Consider the following 25,636-nt stretch of genomic DNA (forward strand, 5'->3'; position numbering starts at 1 on the left):
AAAATTATAACTTGACAAGATTTGATTGGACTTCGTCACGTTGCGGATTTTTAGTGGTACTGGCGAGGAGACTTTTTGACAACAGACGTTAAAATCATCGAATGTCACCGATGTAAATAAGAAGAAAATATTTCGAAATTATAAAAAAAATACCAAAAAGATTGTCAGCGATGCAAGAAGAATGATTTCGAATGAAATAAAATATTTAAATCAATAAAAGGACGAAGGATTGCGTAGCATTCCACTCATGTTTTTATTTTTATTACACTTTAAAGTTTATTCTAAGTCGCAATGTATTGCAAATTTTGTTATGTTTAAAGCGTGACAAGCAACGTCAAACACACTGATGTCAGCGTACATTGAAGGCAATATTTATTTTGTATGAAAAAGGAGAAGTCTAAAGGATTCATAATTTTTAAAAGTTGCTGAACTAATGTTGGTCAGTTTGAGGAGTACAGCCTTTAGTTTCATTTATTGCTCCTGTTACAGGAAGCATCCTGTATTTATACATATTATTGCCATATGAAAGCCTGCCTGTAGCGACACTATCTCAGCGGGCGCAACATGGTTCCATTTTTATCGCGTTCGCACTTACATACTTGTTAGGACGTGACAGGCATGGTGACAAGCGATAAAAATGTGACCATGCTACCGCCGCAGGGAATCTCACTAGATAAAGATAAAGATAAAAGATAGTTTATTCAAGTAGGCATAATTACAATGCGCTTATGAACGTCAAATAAAGCTAGGTAGACCGGCTCCAACCCTACACCTCTGCCCCGAGAAGATTTAAATCCCCCTTCAATTGGAGGAGGGTATCCCAATATGGGACCGGCAACAAACTCGGCGGGACACATCTTTTCAAAAAAATTACATCTTAGATATCACAGACTTAAGGTATCTTTTTTTTCCTGCTCTCAAATCTATTTTAATTTTGTATTTCACATTTGCTAACATTATTTTTGCAACAAAACTGAAAAAGCCTTCATCCTTTTTTTCCGGATATTAAACCGACCTCCATCCTTATCTTTAGCCATAAACCATTCAACTAAACATCCGGTATAAAAATACACTTATCTGGAGGCTGATTCTTATTCAAAAATCGTGAATCGTGAATCTCGTTTTGATACTTACGTTTTAATTGGCGTGCGATTCAAAACGGGGTGAGAAGCGTTAATGCATTACATTAACCCCTGCGTCAAAAACAAAGGTATTCATAATCCGAACGGTACATTAACGCTGATGGTTGGTGCTACGGTCAACGACGTAATAATATATTACACAATGGAGGCCGCAAAAATAACTGACACGATCTTATTTGTAGAGCCATAAGAGCGTGTCATATATTTTTGCGGCATTCAAAGAGTAACATATTATTGCAGGTGACTATACCTATCAAAATTAGATGAAAACCGTAAAAAATCATTAAATTACAATCGGCTTCTCGATATAAAAATACAGTTATCTGCACCGCGTTTCCGCATTCTGATCGTTTTTTTTATTTCGAATTTCATTGCTCGTCGTAAAACCGTTTTGTTGATGGATAAAACAATGTGACAACATTTGAAAAGGCTGTTCACATTAATGTTGGAATGCGTTAAAATGCGTATAAAGGTGCAACCACACCGCTGCTTAAAAACGGTAACGGTACGGAATCGCAGTGACGCTCCGTACACGTGCGTAAACTTGCACCGTTCACTAACCCGGGGTTAACCAGTTACTAATCCTGGAGTTACCATGATTACCAGTACAATTTGACACTGGGCTAATGGTTTAACCATTTAATCCCGGGTTAGTGGGATCGTGTAACTATCACAGTAACCAAAGAAAAAAAATTATAAACCGGTCAAATAAATAACTCTCCTTTTACACTTCACCACAGTTAGATAATAAAAGCTTTTATTGCTGTTACGCTACACCCTGTAGGTACATAGTTTACACAAAACCAGCATGTAACAAAAGTGGAAAAAGGTGAAACTTCCCAAAGAATTAAAGGAACTTGTAATCAAAGTTGGAGTGATATAGGGGCGGACTTACGGCCCGCGGGCGATTTCCCGCCTCATCGGAGCGGAAACACCACTCTATCCGGAATTTGACCGACTTTGCGGAGGTCAGAAGTTTTGTTAGGGATAAAAGTATTTTTGCAATTCCACTTCTGATGATTAGTTAGATTAAACAAGGCATAAATACCACTAGAATAACTGTAACGGAGATCTTCACTCTCGCTTGGCTATCATATTAACGTATCACTGCCAGTAACCCGCCAGGCGGGCGCTCAGTCCGTAGTCACTTTTCGCTACATACATACGCATTTTCCCATGTAATCGGCTACGCTCGTAACGCGTACCCGATACCCGCTGGCGCTGAATGTGTTAAAATTACAACAATAGTGAAACTGAAATAATGAAAATCCGTTCAGTCGTTTTTGAGTTTATCGCGAACATAGATACACACAAACAGAAAGTCTCAGCGGAGGACTTTATTTTATAAGGTGTAGTGATTAGAAAATTATACTTGATACTTTTGACGCAACTTTAGATGCTGAGGGGCTACCGCGAAAAACGAAATTCGCAAATTGCAGGGATCTTTCTCTTTTACTCAAATGAAGGCGTAATTAAAGTGACAGAGAAAAATGCCCGCAATTTGCGAACTTCGTTTTTTGGGGTAAATAGCCCTGACTGTACCTACATTAATGATAATTTTGCTACAAGAAAATATTTTCAGGAAACATATATTATTTCATCTACATAAAATCCTAAGGTGCGTGTGAACACTCCCTTTTGATCTTGTGAAGGGACTTTTAGACCCTTATGGCACATCTTTGTTTCAACGTTTGAAGTATTTATAAATTAAGATTTATGACTCCGATTGATATTCGTCGGTAAAATAACGTTTTGCAAGGCAAATTCGGCCATACCTTTAAAACGTGTTGTTAAAAAACGTCTTCGTGTAATAAAAAAGATGGCAGCTGTTTTTAAGGGTAGAATATTAAATACGTTTATCTGGGGGCACGGCCGTGCCCCCGCCAAGACGAGACAAAGGGCAAAAGGCAGTGCATATCTTTTATCGGTTGTTTATTCTTATACCCAATGACAAATAGACGTATTCAATTAAGAGGCATTACAAGTATATTCGATGTTTCAAAATCTCAACTTCATTTGTTATTGATTACTGATTAGGTACCGTCCGTATTAAGACTACACAAGCATTAGTGCAGTTTGACGTTTCCGTAGGCAATTCAGTCGGCAGTAATGTCATGCTGTAAGACTGCTGATGTAATGCTGCCGAATGCATCACTGCAGAAAACGTCAATCATCAATTTCAATTTCAATTTCAATTTCAATTCTTTATTGATAAAAATATAATTTTAAACGTCAGGTACATACAGTGCTTAATGCTAAGTCTTATAATTAATTATTGTATTTACATAGTTGGGCAGGCAAGGCTGAGCCAGCGAACTATACATATTATAAAACATGGTCCCCTGCCGCGTCTGTCTGTCTGTATATTCGCGATAAACTCAAAAACTACCGAACGGGTTTTCATGCGGTTTTCACCTATCAATAGAGTGATTCTTGAGGATGGTTTTTATGTATAATTTGTTAAGGTTTTATGTAACTCGTGCGAAGTGCGGGTCGCTAGTTTAAATATAAAATGTCTCGGCAAAATTAACTTTTTGACGCTTTGAGTACTGATTTGACATTCGATTTTTTTTTTATTAAAGGAACAACAATCTCTGCTCAAAACGATTTCTCCATAAAAACACCCAAATAATCCGCTATACATTTATACGCATTTCTAATATTATTCCATAAAAACGTAATCCCCGCACTTCGAATATTTTACCAATCGTTTGATGTTCCGATTTTCCTCATATTTTCGATTTGTTAAGTGTTTTTGTTCCATTTCGACTCGTTATTTTTTTCAATTCTAATACGGATTTTGAATAAACAGGCTTAACACGTACGTACGTTTGAAAGTGTTTTTTTTTTTATTATTATGATATCAGTCACTCGTTTATGTGTATAAAAATTATAATAATTCAGTTTATATATACGTCCCACTGCTGGGCACAGGCCTCCTCTCATGTGCGAGTGGGCTTGGGCTATAGTCCCCACGCTAGCCCAATGCGGATTGGGGACTTCACAATACACCTTTGAATTCGCAGATGTACGCAAGATTCCTCACAATGTTTTCCTTCACCGAAAAGCTCGTGGTAAAATATCAAATGATATTTCGTACATAAGTTTCGTACGAGCCAGGATTTGAACCCGCGACTCCCGTATTGATAGTCGAACGTCATATCTACTCGGCCACCACCGCTACTTACAAAAATATACCTGCTTGATTGAAATTTTGGAACTCAGAATCACACACTATCACATCTCGGTGTTTGATTAGGTTGATATTTGGCGTATATTTGAAGACAATGCAATAAAAGTTTATTAATAACATAAAAATGCAATAAAATGAAAACATGGAGCTGGAGATCGATTGTTGAGATTTTTTTTTGGTTTTCCTGTCATCTAGTTTTAAGTTGGTTTTGATACGCCCAACTTTTAAAACGTTACTTTGACACTATCAGATCAGTATCACTGTGACATCTTATAAGCATTGTTCGAATACGGCTGTAAACCGGGCTACGGCTTTCGTAGGCGTGCTACGAATGCTACGGTGCTACGCTACGAATTTATTTGGCAATAGAATTTATTTAGGAATAGAATTTATTGCGCAATAGAATAAAGTCGTGCTGAGCTTGTTTATAAAGACCGCCATCATTTAAGTTACTTCTCAGATCTATTCTAGCCGTGTTTTAAGAAATATTTATTCTAGGCACGCTATTGTGAACCCCGCTTATTAATGAGTCGCAATTCCGGTACTTAGCACTAAACTTGAGATATTAAACAAGACTAAAATATGGGAAAAGCATCATAAGTCTAGTACACGACAGGTTTACTTTTTTTTTACTTTTTTTTCACATGCATTTTTTTCTGTTTCGAAGGCCATAAAAATTGCATTAATGAAACCGGCGTTAATGGCGGGTATAATGTCGTATATTATTCCTTTCCGTTTACGGTTTAACGGTCGTAGGCACGGTCAGTAAGTGTCTCGAGACCGTAAATTTTTAGGGTTACGTTGGGGTGACCAGACGCAATGGATTTTTTGGGACAGCCCGATTTTCAGCTACTCAATTGGGCTATACAGAATTCGCCGAATTCAGAAAACTATATTGTTTCTAAAATTTTATTTAAATATTGCAAGATCTACTATGTTTTACGTTTTACCAACGAAATATAAAAAAAATATTATAATTTTTTTTAATACTAATCCAGCCGACATCCACCTATCAAATGGAAAATAAAAAAAACGGTACTGTCAATTTGTAAAGTAAAGAATTTGATTAAAGGTTTGAAGCAAATACTATATATAATTATACCGTATTCCCAAATTCAAACTTAAGTCCCAAATGTTGAATGTAAATGTCTCATAAAATGGGACATCTGTTTTGGTAACCCTAGGTTACGTAGACCTTTGAATATGGGCCTTAAGGGAGGTTTAAAGTAGAGTTAACTGCTTTTGTCTTTATTGTCATGGCATACGATGAGTTTAATCCATTTCGTCCCTTATTTGTGACGTTTTCAAGCTAAAAATACCACCATATTGCGTACCATAAGGATGAAATTAGCTTGTATCTTTATACGAATAACCTGTCAGTTGCTTGAAAACGACACAATTTGCATTTCTCGCTTGCATTCTACAGGAGCTTGAAATTCGCTGACAGCATAATCTCAAGAGTGCAGAGAGTTTTTCAAAAGTTGAATAGAAATTTTGAAAATGTTCTAGTAATCAACGAATTCATGGATATAGTTATCAATCGTTTATTTCATCCATAGGTATACTATGTCCATGTCTATATGTCTACGTCAGCCATCTTCGGGCGCACTAGCGCCGAGCAAACTAGGAGTCGAAGTAGTCGTCATGGCCGAAATCGGCCGGAATGATCATCATCAATTTTGTTCCTTGGCCCTATTAAAAAAAAATGTTTATTTGCATACCTGAACAAAAGTCCGGTGGAACACAAACTAGGCTAAGCCTGTATCTTGGGTCCCTGCCTATCAATTCGCCAATTTATAATTACCTACCACCAAATATCTCTGTAAAGTACTGCATTTATCTCAGTAAATCATACGATACAGTGTATGTCCAACGGTTCGCCAACACAAACATTACGCGGTACGACCGGCTCTGCTCGCAGTCTGACATCCACTGACATTCGGCGCGATTCGGGAAATGAATTAGAGATTCACTAGATATGAAATAGTAAAGATATGTGACGTTCCACGCCAAAAGGTACCTTATGGCGGCTGGCGCTTACGCTATTATTAACGCCACTCCAATATTCAGCCGGGGCAATGGTACCTTTTGCCGTGGAACGTCACATATCTTTACTATTTCATATCTAGTGAATCTCTAAATCATTTCCCGAATCGCGCCGACTGTCAGTGACGTCACCAAGACGTCAGTAAGTTTTATCTATCTAATCTATCTATCTATCTAATACCTTTAAACGAGCAATTCTTGCATATTTATTTATTTATTTATTTATATATATATATATATATATATATATATATATATATATATATATATATATATATATATTTCGGGGATCTCGGAAACGGCTCTAACGATTTCGATGAAATTTGCTATATGGGGGTTTTCGGGGGCGAAAAATCGATCTAGCTAGGTCTTATCTCTGGGAAAACGCTAATTTTTGAGATATTATATGTTTTCCGAGCAAAGCGGCAGTCTTTGCTATCTTAAATAAGATATTATTGTGTAATTATTATTATTATTTCTAATTTAATGTGTACTTACTAACATTAGCATATTAAGATTAAATTATATTGTACATATTACTAACAAATGATAATTATAAGCTTGTACTTATGTCTGAAATAAAATGATTGAATTGAATTGAATTGAATTGAAAGCTCGGTCACCCAGATATTATTAATAATTTGAGATTGTAGTGTATATAGACACTACAATCTCAAATTATTAATATCAGACTTAACAATAATATTAATTCACCTGAATCCTCCTCGTACATGACTCACGCTTGACGCCTGGTTTACAGCGTCCGCCCGTTAATCCAGTTTACGTGATTGAATTGAATTGAATTGAATTGAAAGCTCGGTCACCCAGATATTATTAATAATTTGAGATTGTAGTGTATATAGACACTACAATCTCAAATTATTAATATCAGACTTAACAATAATATTAATTCACCTGAATCCTCCTCGTAACTGACTCACGCTTGTCGCCTGGTTTACGGCGTCCGCCCGTTAATCCTGTTTACGTGCTCCCGGATTATTAAATAGTTTTTATTGTTGTATTGTTTATGGGAAAGCCTTTTTGCGGTCCTTTAGTGCTACGTGAATTTTCAATATGGCGGTATTGTGGAGTATATTACTATAGTTCGTTTTTTTTTAGCATTAGAAAGAAGGTAAGCGATCTTGACATGTCTTTTAATTGAAAAACGCTTTTGAAAAATCAATAACTTATACTTATGAAAGCAGAAGAATATAAATGATCGTATTAGATTCATAATTGTTACATATTTGCAGTAACTTATTTTTAAAATGTGTTTTTCAATTAAAAGACACATAAAGATTGTTTACCTTATTTCTAATGCTAAAAAAAACGAAGTATAACTTCAGTGTTTTAACAGTTTTTTTTTAATTTTAATACTTCTAGAAATGCTATGAATGAGAATTTTGGTCTATTGGTATTCCAATATTATTATTTTACTTTGTTGGAACATAACGTGCCTTCTTCCTATTTGTTTTTTTTAGGGTTCCGTACCCAAAGGGTAAAAACGGGACCCTATTACTAAGACTCCGCTGTCCGTCCGTCCGTCCGTCTGTCACCAGGCTGTATCTCACGAACCGTGATAGCTAGACAGTTGAGATTTTTACAGATGATGTATTTCTGTTGCCGCTATAACAACAAATACTAAAAACAGAATAAAATAAAGATTTAAGTGGGGCTCCCAATGCTCCCATACAACAAACGTGATTTTTGACCGAAGTTAAGCAACGTCGGGCGGGGTCAGTACTTGGATGGGTGACCGTTTTTTTGCTTGTTTTTTTTTGCTTGTTTTGCTCTATTTTTTGTTGATGGTGCGGAACCCTCCGTGCGCGAGTCCGACTCGCACTTGGCCGGTTTTTAAATACCACAAAATAGAGTCTGTGCGGAAAGAGAAGAGTCGTGGATTGTATGGGGCCCCATACATTCCACGACTCTTCTCTTTCCGCACAGACTCTACTTTTGGCATAAAATATTCTATGCCCTGCCATAAATTAATACAAGATTTTTAGTTACTTAGGTAGTAAGTTATTTCCATAGTTATGCAATTACTAATGACCGTATGCAATCACTGTCGAATATGGACACCTGTGTAAACCTGGGAGGTTGCAAGTGCGTTGTCGGCTTTTAAGAACTTACTCCTGTTTTGAAGGTATATGACGATCCTGAAATACCGTGGGCGACTACATTCCATAGTTTAGCTGTGCGAGGCAGGACTTGTACGCAGACTACGTATAATGTAGTCTACTTTGACCATAAAATACCAAGTACAACACTAAAACAATACGTCTGCCTCAACAGCTAACCGACACCGAATAAATCTCAAGGCGAAGACGATTAATGACTCAACCAGTTCAGACAAACGTCGTGGTGCCGGAGTTATGTGCGGCTTTCTGCACTCTAGCATATGCTTAGTGAAGTGCTTCCTGGAGGCTGATTCTGATTTTGCAATTTGTTATCGTTTTGATCTTTTGATAGGATCTTGAAGATCGCTTGCGATGATTGATGCATGCGAAATGAAGTGAAAGTAACGCTTGAGATGCGCTCCAATCACAAAACGACCTTTAGTCATATCAAAATCACAACGCAAACGCAGGCTCCTGATGATGCTCCTCGGTACGGAGTGAAACATGTTGAGCGTTTTCGATTTAAAATACGTGAGTGACCCGTTTTTAATATATAATAATTATGTCTGTGTCTCGCGGTAGTTTTGTTATTAAATATCAAAATCAGTTTAAAACCATAATTTTTTTTTTAATTTTATTCTGATCTGATTCCTAGGAGATAGACTAATTGAAAGAATGTGAAGGTCTTCGTTTTTAGAGGCAATTAAAAAAATATGCCAGTTATATTGAAACATGAACCGTTTGAGTTAAAAACGTTAAAAGATTTTTTGCTATGCCCATTATTTACCGACTCGAAAAAATTGCGATTCTCTATTTTAAAATGATAAGGGAAAATAGCAACAATGTTTGACACAGTATGCAATTTTACACGTCTACGTTTAACAAACCTAACCTCACCTAACTCGTAGTCAAAGCATTACAAGCTCCAACAAACTTTTTCAATCGTCCTCATGCAAATGTTCCTCTCGCCAGGCACGAACGTCAACAAAGCAAAACACACAGGGACAACTTACAAGCGCAGTGGGGACTAAACTACACTAGTTTGCAGGCTGGTTGCGATGCTGCAAATCTTAAACGGCCGCATATATTTTGAAACTAGAATCTAGCTAGCCGCAACCACAGAATAAATAATAGTACTAGGTACAGAAGACTCACTCTCTAACAAAACGCGTCTGTCACGATCAGGACAGATATGGCCGCTAGGTGGCGACAGCGCCACGCGCGGCTTATGGCTTTCCCCAAAATTGGGGCGGAACGGATGTACTTTTAGCTACCTGTAGCAAAGCGACGAAATCGCGGAGTGAGCCACGCCTGACGCAACTAAAAATTAAATATTAATTAATATATTGCTTGTTTTATTGCAATGGAACAAGTTTCAAAAACGTATACATTATAGTAGTGTTAACGCGCACACAAATACCTATCACAATACCTAGTGACAGCATTATACATGCATTTCTTATTTAGTCGCATTACAAAAATCATAGCAAGAGGACGTGTTTTAATTTCCCACTCAATAATGAACCTTACTGCATACATCATATGGTCCAAACGATCCGGATAAGGAAAAAGTGCATCGAGTGCCCGCCGTCGGACACCTGGCCGCGAGAACAAAAGAATGTGATAAACAAGCCGATAGAAACAAGTTAATAGATACGATTTCAATGCAATTTAGTTTCAACTTAAACAATTTACTTCGAAACATTGTGTTTACTTCTGTGTTTACTTCTAATTTTACTTCTGTTTTTACGTGAAAGTGAAGATTGAAATTACGAAAAATGGCTACGGTGGATCAATTGATGACTGTTTTGCAAGATACGGCAAGTTTACTTCAGAAAACACAAGTGAATTTAAAGAAATGCCCTAAGGCACGATTAACAAGAGGTTATGTTGAGGCGAGATTAAGTTGCATACAAGAGTACTGGGCGACGTTCAAACGAACACATCAAGAACTTATAAAGGTTATGCCACGCGAACAACGGGCTGTTACGCAATATTTTATTAATGAAGAATACTTTATTTACGAAGATCTATACCTGAACATTGAAGGCGATCTTAAGGACTTATTGAACAGCAACACAAAACAAATCAACCCCAATATAAGTAACTCGGATAACCAAGTGGGAAAATTACCTCGAATTCAACTTCCAAGTTTTAGTGGTGGTTATGAACAATGGCCCACTTTTAAAGATTTGTTTTTGTCAATTGTGCATAACAATGCGTCGCTTAGTAATGTACAAAAATTGCATTATTTGAAGACCAGTGTATCCGGCGAGGCAGAGGCGATTTTAAAGCACGTTCAAATCACCGAAAGTAATTATACACAAGCGTGGGACATTCTACAAAAGCGTTATGGAAACAAAAAGTTAATAGTGAATTCTATATTGAAGCGGTTATTTCTGCAAAAGAAATTAAATACTCAGTCGGCCACTCAACTCAAATCATTATTGGATACTACAACTGAATGCTTAAATAGTTTACAAAATTTGAACATGGCCACCGATTCCTGGGATCCTTTAATTATTTTTCTGGTAGTGCAGAAATTGGACCCGGAGTCACACAAGGATTGGGAGGAGTATGCTCACAAGGACGATTCCGAGGAATTACCCAAGTGGACAGATTTCGTCAAATTTCTAGAAGCTAAATTCCGAACGCTAGAGCTCATCACCGCTTCTTCATCAACTCCGCGCGAAAGAAATGTAGTCAAAGAACGCACGTTCCACGCCACAGAATCACAAGCAGAGAAGAGTTGTGTCATGTGTAAAGGTAATCACACACTCGCTCATTGCAAAGAATTTACAAAAATGCAGCCTAATGAGAGATGTGAATATACAAAAAACAATAGGCTATGTTACAATTGTCTAGCACCAGGACATGCGGTTTTCAAGTGTCGATTGCCCATGTCATGCCGTATATGTCGCAAGCGCCATCATTCACTCGTCCATGTGACCAAGAGCCCGGAAACAGCAGAACAAGATACTAAGACCCAGCCGACGCTCCCCAAGGTCAACGAGACTGAAACAGAAATTCAAGCTACCATGGCAATTGCATCACACCACACAGCTAGACTTAGTGATGGCTTGTTAGCAACTGCGATTGTAAACGTGAAGAGTGAGCAAAAGAGTGGCATTGCACTGAGAGCTCTTATCGACCCGTGCTCACAGGCATCTTTCATTAGTGAGAAAGCGACCCAATTACTTAAACTTAAAAGAGAGACAACAAGAGCAAGCATAGCGGGATTGGGGCCTATAAAGGCGAACGCAAATCAAGTGGTTCAATTAGAGGTTTCGTCGCAATATTAAACGTCGTATTCTATACAGCTTCGAGCCTATGTGATTTCCAAGCAATTGACCACTCAAATGCCCATGAAAACCATGAATACAAGCAACTGGTCTCACATACAAAATCTACACCTGGCCGATCCAAGTTATAACACACCAGGACCAGTAGATCTTCTTCTTGGAGTTAAAGTATATGCGCAGATCATTCAAGAAGATACACCAATAATCAAGGGTCCACCGGGTACACCATGTGCTCAGAAAACATACTTGGGATGGATCCTGTTTGGAGATAATGGAGAGACGGATACAAGTATACAAGAAAAATGTTTCATTACGATGCATCATCAAGTCGATGTTGATGATCTATTGAAGACTATATGGGAGGTAGAACCAGATACAAAGAGAACATTAACTGAAGAAGAACAAACATGTGAAAGAATTTACGAAAGTACCTACAAAAGAAATGAAGAAGGAAGATACATCGTCAAATTACCTTTAAAAACAGAAGTACCAAGAGCATGTGAAGGAAATACAAGAGAAATAGCACAGAACAGATTAATACAACTAGAGAGAAGATTTCTAAAAATGCCAAAGCTCAAAGAAGAATATGTAAAGGTGATTGATGATTATATTGAACAGAAGCACATGGAAAAGGTACCAACCGAAGAAATACATACAAAGAAGAGTGTATACTTAGCCCACCATGCAATTATTCGAGAAGAGAAGGAAACTACAAAGACGCGCGTCGTGTATGACGCGTCGTGTAAGGGCACCAATGGTTTCTCATTAAACGACGACCTCCTGGTTGGGCCAGTTTTACAAGAAGATTTGAGAAGTTTGATAATGAGATGGCGAATGCACGCTATATGTTTCGTCTCAGATATTCACAAGATGTATCGGATGGTGCTGACAACTAAAGAAGATTCCGATTATCAAAGAATTTTATGGAGAAGTAGCAGTGACAAGCAAATAGAGGATTACCGTCTCCTGACAGTAACTTTTGGAACAGCTTCAGCTCCATATCTGGCAGTTAAGACGTTGCAACAGCTGGCTATAGATGAAGGAGACGAGTTTCCTGCTGCATCAAAGATGATCAAAGAAGACTTCTACGTCGACGACCTGATGTCGGGATGTGACACCATCGAGCAAGCCATAGAAGCCAACAATCAATTGCAAGAAGTTATGCGAAAAGGTGGATTTCAGCTTAAAAAATGGTCATCCAATAGTGTTGAGTTCATGCGCAGTTTGAAGCCCGAAGACAGATCAGCTAATGCGCATCTTGATTTAAACATGGGCGGCACGATCAAGGCACTTGGTGTTCAGTGGAACATGGAAACAGACCAGTTCGAGTACAACCTTAACCTCCCAGAGGTAAACAATCACATCAGTAAACGAACAATTTTGTCTGATATCCAGAAACTGTTTGACCCTCTGGGCTGGATCTCGCCGTGCGTCCTGATGGCTAAAATACTGATACAGAAGTTGTGGCTGGCGAAGGTAAATTGGGACGAGGAAGTGAGTCAACCCTTAAAAGATGAATGGCTTCAATTAAGAGCAGACTTGAGACATGTCAATGAGATCCGTGTTGATAGATGGCTGGACACTTTGAGCACTGAAGGAACAAATATTCAGATACACGGATTCAGTGACGCCTCTATCTCTGCCTACGGTGCAGCCGTTTACATTAGAGTCGAAAAGGCGGATGGCACAGTCAAAACAAGGTTGATTGCTTCGAGAACAAGAGTATCTCCCGTGAAGACTGTTTCCTTACCCAGATTGGAATTGTGTGGAGCTGTTGTGTTGGCAAAATTGTTAGTACAAGTCAGCCATGCTATGAGAATACCGGCTTCACAAATATTCGCATGGACAGACTCTTCCATTGTAATTTCATGGATTTTCGGCGAACCACAGAGATGGAAAACGTTTGTGGCAAACAGAGTTGTTGAAATAACAAACAATGTTAGTCAAAACCAATGGCATCATGTCACTTCAGAGGATAACCCCGCCGACATTGCTTCCAGAGGAATGTACTTGTCAGAATTGAAGGCTTCTAAGCTATGGTGGGAAGGGCCAGAATGGCTAACTAGAAAAGAAATAGAATACAGAAGACCAAATGTCGTTTCCACCGACATAGAAAGGAAGAATGTGATACAGACAAATTTAAACGTGTATGGAAGCGAGATGGAAAGAAATTTGACAGACCAATTTAAAGAATTTGATAATTTACAAGAATTAATAAAAACAATCACATATTGCCGCAAATTTCTGAACATGAAGAAACTGAAAATAGACAATTTCAATCTAACAACTCATGACTTGGACCACACATTGCAAATATGTGTACAACTTGTACAAAAAGAAGAATTTGGCGAAGAAATAGATAGATTAACGACAAACAAACAAGTACACAAACGAAGCAATATAAAATCTTTAAATCCCTATTTGGAAGAAGGTCTACTAAGAGTAGGAGGAAGGCTCAGACTTGCAAACATAAATAATGAAGAAAAGCATCCCTTAATATTGGGCAACAGAAACAACTTAACTCCTCTTATAATAGCAGATGCACACTTGAAGACCTTGCATGGTGGAATAACACTCACGATGAGTTATTTACGTTCCAGATTTTGGATTATAAAGTCAAAAAATTTAGTAAGGGCTCACGTCAATAAATGCCTTGTATGCGTCAGACAAAACGCTGCTCCTAAACCACAGCTGATGGGAGACCTGCCAAGAGAACGAGTCACACCTGCCAGGCCGTTTTTACATAGTGGCGTCGACTTTGCAGGACCTTTCACTACCCTAATGTCTAAGGGTAGAGGAGCAAAGACCACGAAGACGTATGTGGCTATATTTATATGCCTATCAGTTAAATACATACATCTAGAACTAGTCAGTGATCTGACTTCTGAAGCCTTTATAGCCGCCTTCAAGAGATTTGTAGCCAGGAGAGGGAGATGCAACCATTTGTGGAGCGACCAAGGAAGAAACTTTGTTGGCGCCAATAAGGAATTAATTAATGCATGGAAAGAGGCACAGCTAGAGTTTACTGGAGAAATTTCCGCTTCCTTGGCTAAAGATGGTACGCAGTGGCATTTCATCCCCGCCTATAGTCCGAATTTTGGTGGTTTATGGGAGGCTGGTGTAAAATCCCTGAAACATCACTTAAAAAGAATCATCACCTCTCACCTTACCTTCGAGGAATTTAACACGGTCCTTTGCGAAATTGAGGCATGCTTAAATTCAAGGCCGTTATGTCCAATTGATAACGACGATACAGACAGCATAGAACCTCTTACACCCGGGCACTTTCTGATCGGCGAAGCACCCATAAATGTCCCATCGCCCGACTTGAAGGATGTTAGAATGAGCTCACTGTCACGATGGCAGCACACACAGAAATTGGTCAGAGATCTTTGGTGCAGATGGCAGCAAGAGTACCTGTCACGTTTGCAACAACGACCAAAGTGGTTGAAAAGAGTAGAAGAGTTCAAAGAGGGACAGATTGTTCTCATTAAAACCGACAATCTTCCACCTGGAAAATGGGCTCTCGGCCGAATAGTCGCTAAACATCCAGGTCCAGACCATATTACGCGAGTGTATAGTGTTAAAAGTGGTGATAGTGTGACGAAAAGACCAGTTACAAAACTATGCTTGTTACCAATAGAGATTAATGATTAATGTACTAATTTATTTTGCATGCTTTCAATTTATGTATTAAAATGTATAATTGTCTTTAAAGGACTTAGTAGTCCTTTGGCCGGCGGTATGTTAACGCGCACACAAATACCTATCACAATACCTAGTGACAGCATTATACATGCCTTTCTTATTTAGTCGTATTACAAAAATCATAGCAAGAGGACGTGTTTTAATTTCCCACTCAATAATGAACCTTACTGCATACATCAAGTAGTATTCACATTTTCACACATTTTCTGCTGTATCAAGTTATTTATGAGGTCAAAATTTTTAAAATTGTATAAATAATAATAATAATTTGAGCCTATAAACATCCCACTGCTGGGCACAGGCCTCCTCTCATGTGCGAGAGGGCTTGGACTTTAGTCCCCACGCTAGCCAAATGCGGATTGGGGACTTCACATACACCTTTGAATTTCTTCGCAGATGTATGCAGGTTTCCTCACGATGTTTTCCTTCACCGAAAAGCTAGTGGTAAATATCAAATGATATTGCGTAGATATATAAGTTCCGAAAAACTCATTGGTACGAGCCAGGATTTGAACCCGCGACCTCGGGATTGAAAGTCGGACGTCATATTCTCTCGGTATGAAAAAATGTATGAACACAATAAATGACATTTACAACATTTCTCAGTAGGAAATGTTAAACGACGTAGCTACCCGATTTATATGATAGGCTTTTCAGCAATAGGGCGTATCTAGACGTACCTAATTCTTTTAAAAACTCAAAAATCATAATTATACCTATTTCATTTGACACTTTCTTTCTTATAAAACGCTATAAAAATTAACAACTATGTATAACTAAAAGTCTGAGAAAGCTTTTAAAGTATTAAAACTAGCTTTAAAGCTGTGCCCTTAATCTAGAACGGTTAACCGTTTACGGGTTGTTACAAGCTTTACGGGTCTAGTCAATTTTCAAAGCTTGAAACCTAATAAGAAACAGTATAATAACTTATGATCGGACACCGGTAGCATTTTATGTCATTTTGACGTCCAACGTAATGAGTCATATCTTATACCTTCAAACGAGCAATTAGTCATTACCTTTGGACGTCAAAATGACATAAAATGCTACCGGTGTCCGATCATTAATAATAACTTATGGTAACAAAACTTCGGCGAGGCAGAGACATATTAAATATATTAAAACGTGTCGCTCACGTATTTTAAGTCGAAAATCGCTCGACGCGGCGTAGGCGGACCGACGCAGACCAGTGTTGTGAATAACGCTTATTTTTAGGCTTAAAGACTCGAGCCCTCAGGACTCGTAAGTCTTGAAGACTCGACTATATTTGAGAATTGTATTTATTTCTTTTACGCGTATGGAAGTAAGAAATCGTCTTTGCCGCCTTTGAGGCGTTAAGCCTCGAGAGTCTTAAGGGTTCGAGTCTTTAAGCCTCAAAATGAGCATTATTCACAACACTAACGCAGACTCGACTTGAAATACGTGAGTGACTCGTTTTAATATACTTATCGTCATATTCCGGGGTTTTGAAAACAATATTTCTCTGTCTACAGTTTTTATCTATTCTTCGACTATTGTAAAACATACCACCCGAAACCCTGGGGTATTGGTAATAAAATAAATGTATCTAAAAATTACGAAGTTTATTTTGAAGTCAAGATACTGCATTTTAACTGTGTTTCGCTCGTGCAGCTCATACTTTGATACAAGGCTAATAGCATGATGGCGTCAATGCGAGCGAAAAAGCTTAACTTTAGTTTTAAGCCGGGGGCAGATTCTGATTGTAAAAACACGATATCAATGAGGTTGAACCCAATCCCAATAAATCATTTCCCCGCTGGGTTAAAGATAAAGATAGACTTCCTATATTGTAATACTAGCTGAGGTACCCGGCTTCGCTCAGAGAGTTGACATGTGATTGTGTGGTAGTTGTAAAAAAATCAAATGGCCCCCAACATTCCAGCGTATTCCACAACATTCGAGTTCCACAATGATCGGGGATCCTGGATTCTACGTTATATCCGTATATTTGAAAACATTTCTCGAACATTCGAACCAGCACGACGGATCTTGCTTTATACACGCCTACCAATGGTAGCTCCGCTCCGACCCTACAAAAAAAGGCTTCGAATGCTCCAAAATATTCCAGAACATTCGAAAGTGTTCTGGAATGTTCTAGGATGTTCTCGAATATTTGAAAACATTCCAGAATGTTCTGAAATGCTGTGGAATGCTCTCGAATCCTCCCGAATGTTCTGGACTATTCTAGAAATGTCTAGCGTCCGAGACCCGAGACACCACACCAGGTACACATTTTTGTAATATATATTTCACGATCTATTCTGAACTTTCGACTATTGAGTTAAGGTTCAATATTCAATAACAATACGACTGCTTCTGAGTCTGGGTCTGGGCGAAACTTTCAGCCCTTATATCTTCAAAAGCACACGTTTCAGGTAAAAACGGGAAACTTCTTCATGGACGGGAGATATACCACACCATATAACTTCCTTGATCGTATCGGGACTCATTTCTGAGTTTTAGCGGCACGCACATTGTACACTTTCTTTTATAATATATATTGATTACAGTGTGCTTATGAACGTCAAAATTAAATAAAGTTACGTCTGCCGGGTTAGAAGATCAAATGAATGGGCCTTTTGAACCTCATTTAATTTTAATCTCAGTCTCAGTCAGTCGAGAGAGATATAATAGGTATTATATCTCTCTCACGCTAGGTACCTACTACTGCAAAAAGGATGTAGGTTAATACAAGTATAATGTTGATATCATACTTTATAAATCTGAATACGCCCTTCGTAGTTTACAACTGGATTTTCTTATAACGTTTAACTTTGTAGTTTTGCCATGTTTCCAGTTTTCGAATATGTCGCTTTAAAGCTTTTCAAATTTAATCCCGTTTACGGCGGTTAACTTTGACGGCGATATTTTACTCAGACTCAGCTGAAGTAGCAACATTTTAACGAAGTGTTAAGGTAACGTTCCGAGTGTGACGGCACCAGCGTTACCGCGATCGCGGCAGCAGTCGCAGCCACAAATTTAATGTCAAAATTAATGTTCAAGGCCGGTTTTTGACATTTACGGCATTTGTACCTTTAAGGTGACAGACTGACAGTCCATTTCCAACCGCAGCTGCTGCACTACTGTTCATTTTACTATGGAAATTGACAGTAACAGCGACGCGATCAGTACCAGTAGTCATCATCATCCTGGCGTCAATCCCAGCTGTGCCCCCGCGCAGGGCGCGAGGACCCGGGGTCCGCCTTCCGACTCCTTCGTGTCCACTTTGCCCGATCTTCGGCGTCCCTGGTGGTGAGTCCGTTGGCACGCATATCCTCCTTAACGACATCAAGCCATCGCTTCCTGGGCCGGCCTTTTCTTCCCGTACCGGGAGGAGGCGGCATGGCCAGGCATTTGTTACCCACATAACTTGCCGGTCTGCGCGAGACGTGGCCATACCAACGAAGGCGGCACTCTTGCAGTTTGTCAGCGATGTCACGGACGCCAAGACTACCCCGGATGTGGGCGTTTCGGACGCGATCCTTGCGTGAAACTCCGCACATCCACCGCAGCATCTTCATTTCCGTGACACGCGATCAGTACCAGTAGTGCAGCTGCTAATGAGTTTTATGTACCTACGAAATATCATTTGATATTTACCAGTCGCTTTTCGGCGAAGGAAAACATCGTGAGGAAACCGGACTAATCCCAATAAGGCCTAGTTTACCCCCTGGGTTGAAAGGTCAGATGGTAGTCGCTTTCGTAAAAACTAGTGCCTATGCCAACTCTCTGTATTAGTTACCAAGCGGACCCCAGACTCCCATTAGCCGTGGCAAAATGCCGGGACAACGCGAGGAAGATGATGATGACACGCGTAACAGCACGTGTATAATTTTTAGCTTAGGTTTTCTTTCCGTGTTTATTTAATCTCCATAACAAATAATTAAATAAGCCTTAACCGGATAAGCGGGAAAATTACGGACGTGGACCGGAAGTGACGTCATCAATCATGCTCCGGAAGCGGCTCTCATTAGGGTAATGGCGGACAAAGACACTCGATAGGGAAATTTCTCAAGTGCTCGGATGATTAAACTTGTATTAATGGTACAGTCATCCAAACTATTAGCTCAGTATTCCTGCATACATATTTGTATGTTACTTGAATTGTAACATGGTGTATAAATAAATTATTTGTATTTGAATGTTTATAATGCATTGGGTTAAATGCGAAGGCGGGGTAATTTCGAAACTGGCAAATATCTACTAAACTAGAAACACTTCATACTTTAGCAACACTTACGCCGCTGCAACGCTTACATGCCATCTTGCGTACTGTTGCTACAGTAGAAAGCGTTTCTAGTTTAGTAGATATTTGCCAGTTTCGAAATTACCCCGCCTTCGCATTTATCCCAATGCACCCTATATGCTTTTAATGTAAAATATGATATGATATGTTTATGTCGTTTCAAATTGAGAGCGTAACTTCGACTGGGGACACATAACGGGAGCGGCTTTTTTGTGATGGGTTTGTTTGTGTGACTTTTTTGTGACAACAACATAACAATAACAACAAGCTGTGCCACATCAAGCCAAGTACATAATATAAAATAATTATGTTTCCCCGAGTTAAAAAAAATTCTACAAAATTTTAAGCATCACGAATTAGTATCACCAGTCATCCCTTAGCTGCCCACGAGTCAAAACTTGCCAGGACAAATGCAATTTTGCTACGAACAAAAGAAAGATTTAAAGTACAATGGAATGAAAGACTTTTTATAGGTCTCTAGGCAGCTAGAGGTTAAGAGTCCAAATAATAAAGTTATGTAGTCAAACCCATATTTTAACAATCGTTTATTGGTGGATATGTCACCGTAAAATTGTAAACACTCGTCAGTTTATAATCTCGCTAGTTAAATTATAAACTGACGGTAGGGAGATTATAAAGTAACCTAACCTAACCTACGTTAGAATGTAAACTAACGGGTTCACAATCTTACGGTGTCAGATACATCATATAAATATCCCAGAATACATATTGTGCGAATATAATGTAAATCATAACACTCTTTTCTCAAGTGTGTTTGCAAAAAGCATAAAAGTTCACGAATCCGCGAAGCTTAAGTCGCGAATTCTTTTTTTTAATAAAAAAGGATTTAACATATGACAAGCGCGGGATATTTGGCGGCGTTACTCTTACGGAGATAATCCTTGAATAAAGCCTCTTATATTTTCGTAAGGCCATTCAAACAGCGTTTCGTTTAAGTTTTGATCAAATGATTACATAGAAAATATTCAAATCAAATCAAATCATTTGTTTTCAGGCAACTAAGGCCCATATCCATAGATACATACCTTGCAAACTAACTTATATAGGTACCTACTTCGGAAACTCCCTTTTATTTATGTAAAGGGGCCCACCGATTAACAACTGACAGGCTGATATCGTGCGGCGGCCTGTTAATCAGTGGGCCCCTTAAAAGAGTTCAAGACTCGAATTGAATTTGTGCTTGTTTAAGTATGCGGAGACTTACGACGGTAGAAAAAGTATGAGATTTTATTTGGCTCTATGAAGACTTATTGTTAATTCAGCCATCTTCCAGTGTGGCATCCACAAATTTGGCACTGACATTTATAAACGCTATCGTAACGTAAACTTACATTTTCTATGCATCTAGCTCGTACTCTCGCATATTAGTTCGAGCGAGATTACGTAGACGTTAGCGTATAAGTATGTCAGTTTTGACACTGTCAGTGACTCATGGTACGGGTACAGAACAGATTTCGGGAAATATACCCACATAATAAAATAATAAATACCCTAAAGATAGGTAAATTGTATAATACTTTAAACTCTCGCGTTATGTACACATATTTAATTACACAAACGGGTCTACCGCGATATAATTTCATTGTTTTTACCTTACGCTACGTCTTACGTAGCTCGTAGGCGAACAACGCGCGAACGCGGCGCGGCCGCCGCGCCGCTTCGCGTCTACATCGCTCACGTACGAGTAGGACATACCTATACGTATCAACGGTTTGTTTCATCCACGCCGCGCCGCGCCGCACCGCGCCGCACCGCGCCGCCGCCGCGTCGCGCCGCGTTCGCGCGTTGTTCGCCTACGTAAGCCGTAGCGTTAAATTCGCGGTAGACCCGTTTGTGTTTTTAAATATAGGTAAATAAAATTGTAGTCTAGATTTCCCCTCGCCCGTTCTGTGGCCACAATCGCGAGAGGTTAATCTCCAACCGCGCGATAAGTGGCACCGAGGGTGAATCTTTAAAAATGGCGCCCCCGTGCCTGCTTCTACAAGCTGCCAGAATTTTAACCAGGAGGAAACCTGTTTTTCGGGCTGTACTATAACATCTCATTATGACAGCGCCTTTTGATTTTGCTTTGTTTCCGCTACCCAAAGGGAGTCTGGAAGAAAACACTGTTCAGCGATAAAACCGCCTGTTGTCAATCTCTATTTTTAATTAATTGTTTTTCTGTAACCTGTAACTTTTACTGAGATATGCATATAATACTCATTATATCTATCTATTTATGACATATCTCGAGTCATGTTAATATAATAATTAAGTCCAGTTTCAGGGGCACCATAGAGAAAAGCTGTAAAATATTATGATGTGCACAAATTACTTAGACGCCAATATTAATAGACGTTTGGTATTCCATAACATATTTTTTCTACTCGTTTTCTACTATTTTTGTTGACTCGTAGAAAAAGTATTGTGTACAATAGTGATATAATCAAGCTTTTCAATCTCGTACCTTACTTAGGCAACTCAGCAAACTTCGTTGCCTAAACACGGTACTCGACTGAAAAGCTCTCCATTATATCACGATTGTATAAAATATTAGTTATTTGTTAAATTATAATCGACCTTTAGGTCTGTATAATGCATCACTCTGTGCGTAAGTTGCTACGAAGTTACTACGCCGTAACCCGTAGGATGGGAATATCACTGATTTGAACTTGCACGATTTTTACACATTATTAAATTGTACAACGGGACTTAATCGCGTATTTAAGTTTTAAGATTTACCTCCGACGTTTCGAGGACGGCGTTGTCCCCGTGGTCTCGGAGAAGACTGCTTGGATCTTAAAACTTAGATACGCGATTAAGTCCCGTTGTACTATTTAATCATGGGAATATCGTATCGTAGATGGAAATTGTAACGCCTGCCGCGCCCATGCATGCTTTATTCGGACGGTCTGATTCGAACTCGGATCGTTCTGACGTATCTTACTACCGGTGCGATTCGGGAAATGAATTAGACATTAACTAGATACGATATAGTAAAGATATTATTATCTTTACTATTTCATATCTAGTGAATCTATTCATTTCACGAATCGCAGCGCCAGCCGCCATAAGGTAACTTTTCAGTGGAACGTCACATAACATTACTATATCGTATCTAGTTAATCTCTAATTCATTTCCCGAATCGAGCCGTTTGTCAAAAATTTGCTAAAGATACTATATGGATCGGATATGTCAGTGTCACAAGTGACGTCTTTGTTTTAAGAGCCAACAGGAGTGGTCATTTCTCCATACAAACGTACTCGACTGTTTCCTCCGTGGGTTTTGAAGCTAGAGCAATGATTTTTTCAACACAGATTAATATTGTCAATATCTGTGTCGGACCGTTTTGATTTTTTTGATATTTTTGTTTTTTAAGGCGCTAGAGCCCTTCAAAAATGGCCAAAATGGCCTAATTGACTATGCCGCAATGAGAGGCGCGCTATTCAAAACTTATATCAATTAGCCAAAAAAGCAAAACGGTCCGACACAGATAATGTCATAATCATTTAGATTTCCAAATTTGGTTACGATTGGTTAAGTTTTGGAGGAGGAAACAGTCGACTATGAAACCTCGATTTTTGAGATTTTTACGCAGGATTTTTCGCCTTGTCCTTATCGCACTAGTTTTAGGAGCCGCATCTGTTAGCGAGACGGGTATATTTACCTAAAATATTTAAATCTCAGCTCCTGTTGGCTCTTAAGGAACGTCACTTTTGACAATTCATGCAAAACTTCCTTTTCTGCACTTCCACCACGCACCACGAAAAATATGTTCAAGTTCATATCATAATTCAGTGCAAATTTCATCTGACGTGCAAAGCAAAGCCGCATGTCACGGCTACCTTCTATTTTACAGAAGCGTAATCATGAATACCCAATGGGATACGTGACTCTTCACCACCAGTTAAAACAACACTAATACAACCTAAAACAATCCTTATTATAAGAGACTACGAGTCATGTTGACTGTATTGTTAAATTTGCAGACATGAGACATGACTTGAAATACCAGTATATCTTGAGCTTTGTCATTTCGACGCGCTTGGAATTTTAGTAAAGATACCAACGTTTTTATGAAGACTGACGGCTCAGGTTATAAAAGTTTATGTGCACAGACGAACTCGCGTACTTTTAGTATGTAAATCATAATCAAAGTGACGTTTATTGTTGTGTAAATGCGGCTGTTATGTGACAGAAGGGCATTCGGGAATTTTGTCGGAATTGCTAAAAGATAACTGGAGGTAATAAAGAATACGGGAAATAAATTGTAAAATATGTTTTCTTTTGTGAGTTAAAGTCAAATATGCATGTGAATTGTGTGGTATGATTCTTAATTTTTGATGAATAAATGACTCGAGGTTAAATATAACCAATTCTTAATGAGCTTTACTTTCTGGTATAAAAAACGACATTGAACCTTCAATTTTAGTTGAAAAATTTAAGATACTTAAGAACCTGAATTTTACTATCTACCTAAACACCACCTTAATTTATGTACTATATTAAAATTATTAAGCCTATGTCGTTTCAAATTTTCATATACAATGTAGAAAAATACCATCACACACAAAAATCGTAAATGATGGACAATAACTAATACTAGAGCCTGTGCGGAAAGAGAAGAGTGGTGGAATGTATGGAGCCCAATACGTTCCACGACTCTTTTTTTTCCGCACAGACTAGTAATAGGTACTCAATGAGCACTATTACATAATTATTTACGCCTCAAAGTTTTATAATAGTAGTTTATGCAACAGTGATATAATAAGGGTCTCGGGTCTTTTTTTACAAAACTCGACTACGTCTCGTTTTGTAACTTCGACCCTTGAATTTTAAGAACCAATTATGAGCTGTTGCATACATTACTTTTTCTATGACAGCTGCAGCAAAAAAAAAAAAAAGTTATTATTAAAAAAAAGAGTTATTATTTAAAAAAAGAGTTATTATTTAAAAAAAAGAGTTATTATTGTAAATGAAAACATACCTCTTTCAATCAAGATGATCGGAACTTGTATCTTTAAAAAAAATAAAGCAGTTGTATTATAGACAAAGCATTCAAATGACATTGCTTTAGATATCACTGTCAGTCATTTAATTGACACATTTAAGTGCTGGAGTAGAAAAAGGTATATAATGTTATGTATATATATTATAGCACATCCCATTCCAATTTAAAAACGCAATAGCCCAACATTATCACCCACCCAAGTTATCACCATACATTCTTCAAGGATCCCATTTATCAGTCACATTTGGCCCAAAAAGCGGAATAAATCAATCGGACGGAACCCATTGGGAAAGTGTCACACGTGGTCGGAAAAAATAAAATTTATACGCAATCCGACCGCAAATAACCCAAGGGAGGAGGGGTGGAGGGGGGAGGAACGAGCCTTTTTAGGGGTCCGTAGCCAAATGGCAAAAAACGGAACCCTTATGGATTCGTAATGTCTGTCTGTCTGTCTGTCTGTCCGTCCGTATGTCACAGCCACTTTTTTCCGAAACTATAAGAACTACACTGTTGAAACTTGGTAAGTAGATGTATTCTGTGAACCGCATTAAGATTTTCACACAAAAATAGAAAAAAAAATTTGGGGGTTTCCCATACTTAGAACTGAAACTCAATTTTTTTTTTTCATCAAACCCATACGTGTGGGGTATCTATGGATAGGTCTTCAAAAATGATATAAAGGTTTCTAATATCATTTTTTTTCTAAACTGAATAGTTTGCGCGAGAGACACTTCCAAAGTGGTAAAATGTGTGTGTCCCCCTATAACTTCTAAAATAAGAGAATGATTAAACTAAAAAAAATATACGATGTACATTACCATGCAAACTTTCAACGAAAATTAGTTT

General features: G+C 38.4%; 2 protein-coding genes across 3 annotated transcripts in view; one reads left to right on the forward strand and one right to left on the reverse strand.

Annotated features, from left to right (window-relative positions):
* The window catches only part of LOC134658781 (hemicentin-2), a 559,330-nt gene that overhangs the window by 201,552 nt on the left and 332,142 nt on the right, over positions 1 to 25,636 (reverse strand). The window lies entirely within an intron of this gene.
* Positions 11,811 to 15,532, forward strand: LOC134658761 (uncharacterized). Its single transcript, XM_063514403.1, has one exon. The coding sequence runs from the start codon at positions 11,861 to 11,863 to the stop codon at positions 15,458 to 15,460; it is 3,600 nt and encodes a 1,199-aa protein (XP_063370473.1). The 5' UTR covers positions 11,811 to 11,860; the 3' UTR covers positions 15,461 to 15,532.

The sequence above is a fragment of the Cydia amplana genome, chromosome 23 (genome assembly GCF_948474715.1).
Source record: "Cydia amplana chromosome 23, ilCydAmpl1.1, whole genome shotgun sequence".
Classification (NCBI taxonomy): domain Eukaryota; kingdom Metazoa; phylum Arthropoda; class Insecta; order Lepidoptera; family Tortricidae; genus Cydia; species Cydia amplana.